The sequence below is a fragment of the Quercus robur genome, chromosome 11, assembly GCF_932294415.1.
Source record: "Quercus robur chromosome 11, dhQueRobu3.1, whole genome shotgun sequence".
Taxonomy (NCBI): Eukaryota; Viridiplantae; Streptophyta; class Magnoliopsida; order Fagales; family Fagaceae; genus Quercus; species Quercus robur.
In genome coordinates, this window is record NC_065544.1 from 12,099,321 (window position 1) to 12,111,517 (window position 12,197).

The following is a 12,197-nucleotide window of genomic DNA, read 5'->3' on the forward strand; positions in this document are numbered from 1 at the left end:
CCCCTCCATGGTTGCTTCAGCTTGAATCAGATTCTTGGAAATTACGTTTCCCTAACACCTCAGTACCCCCATCTTGGACATCCAAATTTTCCTTACCACGTCGTCTTCCTCCAGTTCCAAGTCTTTCAAGCTTTGATTCAGAGATTGCGGCGATAGCGCTCTCTACCCGAAAACCTGTGCTTCCCCTTTTGTCAGTCTATCTAACGGAAATATCCACCAAAGGCAAGCCCATTCCATCCATGCCGGGTCGGTCAATGGAAGCCATCCCTTCACTTTGCTTTCTAGAGTTAAAGGGAAGAGTGGGCAATTTTCAGAAAGGGAAAAATCATGGTGGTATCTCCGAGCATGCTAGCGCAAATAAAAGCAAGTCCCACCATGATTTGATTTCGTGCACTAGGGTTCCAGAGCATGTAAAAGATACTTTTCAAGGTCATCATCATACACAAAAAGAGACATGTGCCTACTGTGATGCTACTGTGACATCTGTGTGCCCAGAGTTCTATATCAAGCTGCTACCAGATAATTAGGGCTGTCCAAAATGATCTGAGACTCGACCCACCCGAAGAAACCGATTGGAACCAATTTGATTTCGGCTGACTTGACTACTCCGGCGGTTAGTGGTAGATCTTCAACACCAAAAATTGATTCTGGCGGATTGGTTTCGGTTTTCCTCCCCTAAAACCTGAAAAACCCGAACTGACCGAAGAAACACAGAGTCCAGCAAAAATTTCCAAATTCCGGCCAAAGTTTTCCAAATCCCGATGAAAAAACCCAGATTTTGATGATATTTCACTTAGATCTGGTGAAATTTTGACTGGATCTGGCGAAATCTCATCGAATCTGGTGAGATTTTTGCAAGATCTAAGTTTTTCTCACCGTCTTCTCTGATCTATGACTTTGATCGACCCGCCCATCACCTGTTGATGGTCTAATCCGCCTGATCTAATTACTCTAGCGGTCGTCGGCGGGTTCAATGTTTTGCCACTCAATTCCGGCGGGTCGATTCCAGGTTGGGTACAAACTCGACTCGGATCGACCCGTGGACAGCCCTACGGATAATCAAAGCATTCTTGGAGAACTTTGCACCAAGCTACATTAATCAATGATAGCTATGAAGTTAGTCACAAAAGGTGGTTTATGCAAAAAAGAAGTTTATGGTAAGAAGTAGTCCAATTGGGATTAGAGTTGAGCTTCCTTATAGATTAGTAGGTTTTACTATAGGTAAATACTTTGGAATATGGTAAGAGTCATTGTACTTGTAATATATATTCTTATTAGTGGATTCTTAGCAAGTAGTGACCTGAATAATTACCTGGTAGGGTTTTGCCTACGAGGATTTTCCCCATCATGATCATATTATTTGTGTCAAATTTATTTTCTGCTAAATTTAGATTGGTGATTTGATTGTGCCTTAATTGAATTTGCATATAGTTGAACTAGTAATTGATTAATTAATTGTGGTAAATTTTTTAACTAGACAACTTTGTTGTTTTAGGAAGAGACTCATAAAAAAAGACTTTTGATGTAAATTATGTGCGGGTTGTTTGATAATAAAATCAACATCGGCGTTAGCAACCTTCATCCAAAATGCAATCAAAAGGCTTCAAAAGGTTTCAATGACATGGTGGATTTTATGTTCTACCACACTATTTTGCTCTGGTACGTACAAGGACAAGAGCATTGAAATATAATTCCATCCCTATTTAGTAATTTAAAATTTTTTTCACTTTCTATACTTTTCCATTGAGTCAGAGTAGAATATTTTGATGCATTTACTAAATTGAGTTTCAATTGTAGTAATAAATGTTTAAATAATAGATGGGCCATTAGACTGTGAACACATAAAGTAAATTCAAGTATATTGTTTACTTAAAAAAAAATAGGGATGTTTATCCCACATTAGTTGTGTGTGTCTAGTGTCTGCTATTTATAACTTCAGTTTACAACTACAAAGGTCATTTTGTAGTTGTATTATGGTTATGTAATGTATTATATGTAAAGGATGATAATGCTGATGGTTCTACGTCAAGCCACTCAGTTAACAGAGCTTCAGTTCATAGACAAGCACAGTCACATAAACGACCTGTAGTTCAATCATAATATTGTAAAGTTGTGTGTAGTTTAGTATAAAAACTTGTGGTATTAGTTAGTTACACTACTGTACACGTGTTTGTATTTTATTAGTCATTACACAATTCTGTTAGGATAGAGTTGGCGCCTAAATTTGTTATGATTGGTTAGCCTATACATGTTGTATCTCATGTAATCTATTCTCAATGAAAACTTCAGTTTCTCATTGTTTCTCTTCTAGAACTTTCTCTCAAAGAGTTATAGTTTTCTTCATGGTATCAGAGCTCCATTAATGGCGTCCTTTGCTAGCTCTTCATCCTTTGCAACAACAGGGTCAACATCAAGCTCATCAATTACTCATGGTGTTGATCCATCTCTGTTGCTCTTGTCAAATATGGCAAGTATGGTTACTGTGAAGCTTGATTACAATAATTATATGGTGTGGAGACATTGGATTGAAGTGATTCTGGTAGCTTATTCAATGATCAATTTCATTAGTGATGATGATCATGCTCCAGATCCTTTCCTCAAGGATAGCTTAGGAAACTTTACAACTGAAGCTAATCTAGAGTTTTTTCAATGGAAGAGTCGTGAGCAAGCCTTGTTTACTTTCCTTAATTCAACTCTCTCTCCCTCGATCTTGGCTCTTACAGTAGGTCAGAGGTCTGGACGAGGAGTTTGCAAGGTGATTGAGAAAAAGTTTGCCTCAATTTCACGCTCTCATGTACTCAGTCTTAAGGATGAACTAATGAGCATCAAGAAAGGCTCAGAATCTATGGATTCTTTCTTCCAAGGAATTAAAGAGGTCAGAGATAAACTTGGGGCTGTAGCAGTCTGTGTTGATGAAGAAAAGCTCATTCATCTAGTTCTTGAAGCCCTACCATCAGAGTATGGTGCATTTTGCTCTGCAATTAGAACTAGGAATGACATTCTTACACTTGAAGAGTTGAACGCTCTCTTGAATGCTGAAGAAAGGTCAATCAAGAAGAGGTCTATTGCTTCAGATCTCAGGGATTCTTTTTCTTTAGCTATGGCAATCAATCAATTTCATCAATTCAATCAAGGTCAAGGTAGGGGAAGAGGCAAGAATGGCAATAATAGGGGTCATGGTAATGGCAGAGGTGGTAATCAGTTTTCTGGTGGTGGTCATTTTCCTCATGGTCAATTTCCTCATGGTCATAATCAAGGGTTTGATCAGCATCAATTCACCTCTATGCCACGGACCAAGTCTAGTTCTTCTCAGGCTCAGAAGGTCACATGTCAAATTTGTGGCAAGAATGGACATTCTGCCTTGGATTGTTATCATCAAATGAATTTTGCTTACCAAGGAAGACATGCTCCAGCTAAGCTTGCTTCCATGGCTACAAGATCAATGGCTGCTTCATCAAATGCTAATCAGAATCATAATCGGCTGACTGACACTGGTGCTTCTGATCATATCACACCAAATTTGTCTCAGCTTTCTATTGCTCAACAACTTGCAGCTGGTGAGTCTGTTACAATTGGCAATAGGCAAGATTTACCTGTCACACATATTGGTAATGGTATGCTTGTTACTTCTTCTCATAATTTCTGTTTGAACAATATTCTTAAGGTTCCTCAAATTGCTTCAAACTGGCTGTCAGTTCACAAACTATGTCTTCGAAATAATGCATTTTGTTATTTTGATGCCTGTCAGTTCTTAATTCAGGATTTACTTACAAGGAAGGTGCTTTACATAGGGCTGAGTAAGGATGGAGTCTACCCTATACCTGCTTCTACCTCTCTGCCTTCCTCCTTTTTTTCCCATATCAATTCTGGTGGCTTTGTTGCACTCTCTCCACAGACTTTACTTTGGCACAATAGGCTTGGACACCCTTGTTCTAAGATTTTACATTCAGCTATGTCTTTCTATCCTTCTGTTCAGCTTTCATCTGTTAGTGATATATGTTCCAAATGTACATCTTGTATAAGTGCCAAAATGCACAAATTTCCTTTTCCTCAACATGTATCCAGTACTGAATTTCCCTTTCAATTAGTGCATTCAATTGTTTGGAGTCCTGCTCCAGTCACTTTTGTTCTTGAATACAGATTTTATGTGATTTTTGTGGATGATTTTACTCGCTTTACTTGGTTATTTCTGTTGAAAAGAAAGTCTGATGTGTTCAAGGTCTTCTTGCATTTCAAATCTTTTGTTGCTAATCAATTTAATGCTAAAATCCAAACCTTAAGAACTGATGGTGGTGGTGAATTTGTTAATACCAATTTCAAGTCTTTTTGTTTGGAGCATGGCATTCAACATCAACTTTCTTGCCCTTACTCTCCTCAACAGAATGGTGTTGCTGAGAGAAAACACAGGCAGATTGTGGAAAGTGGTTTGTCCATGCTTCATCATTCTAATCTTCCTTTTTCTTATTGATCTTATGCCTTTAGTACTGCTATTTATCTTCTCAATAGGATTCCCTCTTCTGTTTTGAATTTTACTTCACCTTGGGAAAAATTGTATGGTCACAAACAACCACTTCATGCTTTGAAAACTTTTGGTTGTGCTGTTTACCCTTACTTGAGGCCTTATGTTTCTAGTAAATTTGATCCTACTAGTCAAGGGATATTTCTTGGATATCCTCCTCAGTCCAAGGGTTATATTTGTTTAGATGTTCTTATTGGCAGAATTTATATTTCCTGTCATTGTATTTTTGATGAGTCTGTTTTTCCTTCTTTTCCTATCTCTACTACTGAGTCTTCTTCCAATTTTCCTGCTTCTTTTACTCCTTTTGATCTCTGGTTTTCTTCTTTACTTCCAATTTCTTCTCTAGGCATTTCTCATTCTAATTCTAACACTACTTCTGATCCTACTCCTTCCAACTTGAGTTGGAAGTCTTCTAAAGATTATATTTTTGTTGATTTTGTTTAGTAATTTTTGGGGTAGTGTGTGTGGAGGGGTGGATTTTGTGAGCAATAAATTGCATTGAAAGTTTTTGTATATGAATTAATTTTCTTGCTCTGTAATTGTAAATTGCATTGGAAGGTTTAAGTGTATCTAAATTTGGCATATTCATTGAAACCCGATGAGAACCACCTCAGCTCAACTAGCATAGTCTACAATTTGGTTTGGTACATATTTTTATCTATGTTGAACATTGTTATTTGATGATCATTAGGTGGTTTAACATGTTGCACAATTTTGGATGGTTGATTTTTTATTGATTATTTTATAAATTTATATTTAAAAAATGACAAAACTTAGGTGCTGTTCCTTAGATTTCTCTCTTAAGATTCAGTCATGTGGTTACTTAACTAAAAAATATACTTCCATCTCATGAGAAAAAATCCACATGGTAGAATCTTAAAATGGGAACCTAAGAAACAGCACCTAAGTCTTGCTCTTTAAAAAATTAGTACGCATTTGGATTAGCTTTTTTCCATTAGCTTATTTGTTTATGTTAAACTTTTTAAAACCTCACTTTTTTTTAGTACAATTATACTTTAGTCATTTAAAAAAAAAAAAAAAAAGCAAATAAGCTCTTTAGTAAAAAGAATCCAAGCATACTTAACTTCTATGTTTATTTTTCTAGTTGTTCTACATAATCATTCACATGACTATCTGGAATTACTAGAAATATTAAAGTTTTTCTATACGAGCTAAACAAAAAAATGTGTTTTCTAGCTCATTTTCAAGGTCGCAACCAAACATAAGAAAACCAATTAGTTTTCCCAAAAAGGTTTTTAACTTGATATCTGCTGCGGTTGTATTGTGTTTGATATATGAGATTTAGCAGTTTTCCTTATTGTAGCTTTGAGTTTTGCTTTCAAAGTATATGTTTTCCCCCCTATTTTTGATTTCCAAAGTCTATAGGAAAAAATTAGAGGTCAGGCCTTGGTGCAATGGCCAGTGCCATCCACCAAAGCGACAGGTAACAGGTTCGAGTCCAGGAATTAGCCTTTTCAAAAAATAACTTGAAGTAAAGTTGCCCACCAATCTCTTCTCCCGGACTTCGCAAAAGTGGGAGTTTTGTGCACAAGGTAAGACCTTTTGCCAATCATCAACTTTGTGCTAATTTTCTGTCCAATATTTGCAGATATTATGTAGCACCTTCAGGCAAGAGACTACGCTCAATGGTGGAGGTCCAAAAGTATGGTGTTGCCCTGTACTCCAATATTTCCCTGTTGCATCACTTTTGTAAATAATTGCGTAACCTGAATAACTAAATAACTTGTGGGTGTTCAAAGGTTCACAAGTATAATGTATTTCCTATTTGAATAACAACCTTTTGTGGGGCTTCTGCTTTTGCAGGTACTTTCTAGAACATCCAGAGCATATGACTGATGGGGTAACTCTCTCACAATTCTCATTTCAAATTCCAAGGCCTTTGCAGGAAAATTATGTGAGAAAGCGCCCTACACATCGAGCTGCCTTATGTGATGGCACTAGACCCCTTGAACCTGACGAAGGTATGCAGAACAAACTACCTACTTCTCAAAAACAAACTGAAAAGACTTTTTTAATTACCTCTAAATTTTGCTTGAGGAGAGAAAGTTTCACCTAATTTAAGCTATGGCATAATGCCATCAAATCTAGTGGTATCTCTGTAAGACTTGAGGGATTTTTATGCCACACACCTGTTTTGTTCATGAATCACCATTTACTCATTAATGTAATTTATCATCAAAACCATGGCTTTATGCCATACGCCTGTGTTTTTTTCATGAATCACCATTTACTCATTAATGTAATTTATCCTTAAAATCATATTCTAAGGGGTTTTTCTTGGTTGTATTTAGTCCATATATCCTTATTTATGTAGTTAGTCCGTATATACTTATTTATATGTTCGTTCTGTGGGTTCAGTTAAGGCTTCCAAATTACATTTGCATTAACATTCCTCTTTTATCATTAATTCTGTACCATCACACTGAAAATTGATACCTATGGTTTGGGGGTCTCCTGCATATCAATTAACTTTGCTGCAGTGTACAATCATCAGATTAAACTGCAAACCTGATGTCTGATTTGAATTTCATATAGAATATTCCAATTGAACAGGGGTTAGCTGTTTGATTTTAATTAAAATATTGAATATCCCGATTGAAAAGTGCTTTGCTATGAAATGTGTATCTTTTTTCCCTTTTGATAACGTCTAAAGTGGTGCTGGCTGAATTTAAAGGAAAAACCATCAGTTTCTCTACTTGCTTGACTTGGTTCATCACCACAGCTTTTCCTGTCTCTATTCTTCCATCTTCATGGGATAAAAAATGAAACTATAAAGAACTCGATTTTCAAACTGTTAGAATAGGATAATTGGCAAAATGAGGTGTCTTAAGAGTGTAAAACCTTTGACCATTGTCCGTTATCTTAGTTATGGAATATTTTGTTGCATTTAATAACAATGTCCCTCTTGTTTTATGCAGTGAGTCCCCTGTCTTGGGCAGGCCCAGATGACGGTCCAGACTTGCAGCTTAATAGGTCAGCAATGCCTTCTCCTTACTTTGAGGCACCTGTTTTTGATCCTGTTCATCAAGACCCGCAAAGAAGCGAGCAAGAACTTCTACAAAGGAGATGTACAGTAGTAAGCCAAATTAAAATTATCATAGGGGTTAAGGTTGATGGGTGAAATTATGATCATGGGTTGGTCAAGATAGCGTTTTGGTTTTGTTTCTCCTGTGACTGCTCACTTTGTATCTTGTCTTATGTTGCCCCACATTACTAGATTATGTTTCCAGAGGAAAAAGGGGAAGTTTTGTTGAGAAAGAATGTGAAATAGAACAGGTCAGCTCGGGGTTTAAGGGTTAGTGATGTAGGCTTGGCGTCTGGCCTTTGTGAAAAATCCGTATAAAAGAAAATATATAGTTTATATTGGATCCGTCAACTGATTTCACAATTATGTACATGCATGACTTCTTAACTCCGCCTATCTTGGTGATTCTAGTGAGTTTTGAATGTTTTATTATTTGTTCTCTCTCTCCCTCTCTCCACACACACACAAAGGTTATATATCTTGGAGAGTATATTGATCCATGCATTGATAGATATGGATATATGGTCTGAATTCTACGGTCTGAATGTAGCCTGTGTCAAAAATTAAGTGGTGGTACCACTGTACCTTAAGGAATTTTTGCCAAGTTATTGCCTTACGGAGGATAATCATTAATCAGTCACCAATCCTCATAAGGCAAGTACTCGATGGACTGATTATATTCAAACTGTAAACACAACACTGACAACTCAACAAATACAGAGCTGCAAATAGCAAACCTGACCGAACAAGATTCAAACATAAAGCCATGTTCCGATTTTAAACTGATAAATGAAAAGATAATTGCTGTTAAAAAAGGGCATCATTTTGATCAACAAAGTTTTTAGGCTTACATATATTTTTCTATCGTATTTAAGAACCCCTAATGGATTCAAAGTTCATGTGAATGAAACATTCTTGTTCGAGTTTAGTTAAGACCATAAATTTTTTCACAATTCTAATGTGGCAAATTGTGAGTTGCTATCAATTAGGGTTGTGACAAAGGTAGTAACAAAAGTTGTGGTACAAAAGCTGTCCACAGATTTTTTTTTTCTTCTTAAATTCCGGCTGATGAAATTTTCAATGTTAAGGAGACTATTTTGGAGGACAGTTTTTACCTAAATCAATTTAAAAGAATCTCTTCCATCCCATTAAAATGACTGTCTACATGTACTTAAATAACATGATCCATTTAGTCATTTAAACAAATTACATGACTACTAAGTCAGTCTACTTAGTCACTCAAGTGATTAAAAGCTCACATAGATGATTTAAATCGTCATGTAATAGGTCTGAGCAAGTTTCTAGTTTGAGGGGAAATTCGGTAAGTGGCCATTAATGAAGAGTATGGATTAACTTCAAGTAGTCCTCGCCCAGAGCAGATTTTGCACATACTGAAAGACTAAGTTACAAATACTTCGCATGCAACAAAGTTGCACTGTAAACAGACTTCATTTCTATATTCTAGTTTGATTTCTTGCCAAGTGTCTTGGATCATGCTGTAAAAATCATGGCCAATATTCCATTGAAGAAAAGAATCATTTTCACTGTTATCTGTGGTGGGTATGTACATATAAGCTACACTCAGTTCCCATTTCACGCACCTTGCCACTACCTTCAGCTGAAAATAAGGACTCAGCAGCAAGATGCTAATATCTCTAGGAATGAACTACACATCACAGACTACTATGGAACACAGAGAAGGATAAGAAGCTCCAGTAATAACAGCACCCTTGCTTCTAACATCCAGCAGATGGTCCAAAGCTTTCTCTGTAATAACCTCACCAGGGATCATAACTGGTATCCCTGGTGGATATGGACATACAAGCTCCCCACAAACTTTCCCGAGGCTCTCTCTTATGCTCACTTTCTTTTTACTTGGAAAAAAGGTTTCTCTAGGAGTCATGCTCATGCATATATCTGCAAAGAGTGAATGAACACTATGCTCCACCCTCCCTTTATTTCCATGAATTGGTGCAGAAGTTGCTACTAGATGCTCTATTCCTAATATAAGTCTCTGAATATGGTCTCTACTAGTTCCAAGATTAATTGCAAAAGTAATTGATCGGGTCCCTACAAGTTCACAGATGATCCCATGATCTCTACATAAGATCTCATCTGCTTCATAACCAGACAAACCCAGCTGCGAAAAACCAATAGTAAGTCGCAAAGGATCAATGACTGGAAAGTTAGAAAAGCTTGCAAAGTCAAGCACTGAAATGCCGGGAATTTGTTGGATCAAGTATTTTGCTTCAAAGGCCAATTCCATCGCTTTGTTGAATATAGTGTCTGGGTTTTCACTTAATTGAGCTCTAGCGGCATCTAATGATGCTAAAAGCAAATAATTGGGGCTAGTGCTTTGAAGAGCTTGGAGACACCTACAGATTCTTTCCCTATCTACAATATTCCCTGATATGTGTAGCATTGATGACTGTGTAAGAGAGCATAGAACTTTGTGAGTGGAATGTACAACCAGATCAGCTCCTTGCTTGAGGGCCGAATTAGGAAGCTGCGGATGGAATCCTAGATGTGCCCCACGAGCCTCATCCACAATCACAGGAATTCCATGAGAATGACACAGCTGGAAAATCTCAGTCAAGTTGCTGCATATACCGTGATAAGTAGGGGAAGTGACAAAAACTGCAGCTGCTTTTTGACCTTCCATCTCCAATTCCTTGATTGCTTGCTCTACCTGTAAAAACAGTCATCTTGATTCATATGTGCATATAGTTTGGTAACAAAAAGGCTGTTAAACTGTTAAAATGAGAGAGAGAGAGAGGGTCACTACAAGGAGGTTGTGTGTGCTTTAAAATTATCTGGACCATTTTAACAATATTGCATTAGAATACCAATTTCTTGTCAGCAAAAACTGCCTTTACAGGTCAAGATGTAACACACACAAGAAATGCTATAAACATGAACATAATTGTTCTGAACTTGCCTGTGATGAAGTCACACTGCCAGCAATGTCCCAATCAAAATCATACTGGGGTATGATATACTTATGTGTGCACCAGATAACACCATGGCAGATATAGCTGATACATGGGAATTACGAGGAAGAATTAGAAATTCTCCAGGAGAACAAGTAGCCATTATTGCTGCTTGAATTCCACAAGTGGTACCTCCAACAAGAAACCATGTCTCTGATGATCCGAATAGTTTGGCTGCTAGTCTCTGTGCATCTAAAATTGGCCCCTCTGGAGAAAAGAGGTTGTCGACCTCTGGAAGCTCAGGCAAATCATGATGAAATGGTCTTGAACCAATCAGCTGAGTTAATGAAGATGGAGCAGCACGTCCTCTGTTATGCCCAGGGAAGTGAAAACTAGCAACATTTTGTTCAGCTGAAGCTTTCAATGCACTGACAAAAGGAGGTGGGCTTTCTTGCTTGGCTACTGGAGGGTGGGAAATCAGAAGATTATCCTTTGTGACTGAGTTGTTGTATGCTATAAAAGTGCCCTTGTACTGCTTATTAGATTACAGAAGATTTTTTTTTTTTTTTTCAATTTTATTTTTAAGTAGAGAATTGCTTGGAGAAGAGAATTGCTTGGAGACATGAGTGGCTTCTGAAACAAATTGCAACACATGGGATGGGCTTGGTCATTAAAAAAAAAAAGCACCCTGATTGAAAAATCCTTTGAATCAAAGTCTAACAAAGATACGAGAACCATCATTCCTAAGTTTTCTTCCCTTTTTACTTATTAAAAAAAAAAAGAGAATTTCTCCCCTTTAAAAAAGAAGAATTTAATTTTAAGATTATTCTAATCATTTCTATTAATTTTCTTCCCCCCTTTTCCCTTCTTGGTAACACTTAATAATTGATTATTAATCAGGAACTTCTAAGTTGTTCAACATAAAATGTTGGTTTTGCCAAAACTAGATCAAGCCATAATGTTTCAAAAATTAAAATATAACCCAGATTTGTATGCTTAACAAAAAAAAGTCTTCTCATAATCCCAAAAATTTGGCCTGAAACTTATCCTTTTTCACAATTATTATTTTTTATAATAAAAACTATCACGGTAAGTTGGACTTTCAATTAGATAAATATAAATTTTTTGGTGATGACATTCTCATTGATTTACATCCTCTTAAGCTAACAATTCTATTCTCTAAGTTTGAGGTTGCTTCTAATCGGTCTCATAACTATGAAAATTTGCAATTTACACCCTTGAGTATTACAACAATATCAATGTGTCCCTTCTGTCATAACATCCATTAGAATCTTGCCATTTACTCATACAAAAATAACATTGCTTTGAACAGAAAATAGAAAATTCATCGTTTTTAGGCAGGTTAATGGAAAAAATTTGACGGACCATAACAGAAGAGGCACATTGACATAGTTGTAATAGTCAAGGAATTGCAAGTTCTGAAAGTTGAGGGACTGATTTAAAAACAACCTCAAGCGAGTGTAAACTGTAAAGTGCATTATAGCCAAAATTTAATGCTCAAAGAAAGGGATTTCAATCAAAACTTATGGTCTAAAGTTATTCAGGACATCTTTGATTGTTCCATGAACAATGACCCCTTTTCATTTTACATGTGCTGAAGGTACAAATCCATCATCTTGAATAGACACTTGACCCTTCAAAAAATTTGGAGCCATTAACATAAAAATGTGATGTAGAAATA

At 36.6% G+C, this 12,197-nt stretch overlaps 1 protein-coding gene and 1 pseudogene across 1 annotated transcript; one reads left to right on the plus strand and one right to left on the minus strand.

Annotated features, from left to right (window-relative positions):
- Positions 1-6,060: 6,060 nt before the first annotated feature.
- On the plus strand, positions 6,061-7,997 carry LOC126706991 (methyl-CpG-binding domain-containing protein 2-like). The gene is made up of 3 exons (XM_050406580.1): positions 6,061-6,182; positions 6,344-6,501; positions 7,459-7,997. The coding sequence occupies exons 1-3, from the start codon at positions 6,166-6,168 to the stop codon at positions 7,659-7,661; spliced, it is 378 nt and encodes a 125-aa protein (XP_050262537.1). The 5' UTR covers positions 6,061-6,165; the 3' UTR covers positions 7,662-7,997.
- Positions 7,998-9,062: 1,065 nt separating this feature from the next.
- Positions 9,063-11,233, minus strand: LOC126704709 (uncharacterized; annotated as a pseudogene).
- Between the last annotated feature and the right edge of the window lie 964 nt (positions 11,234-12,197).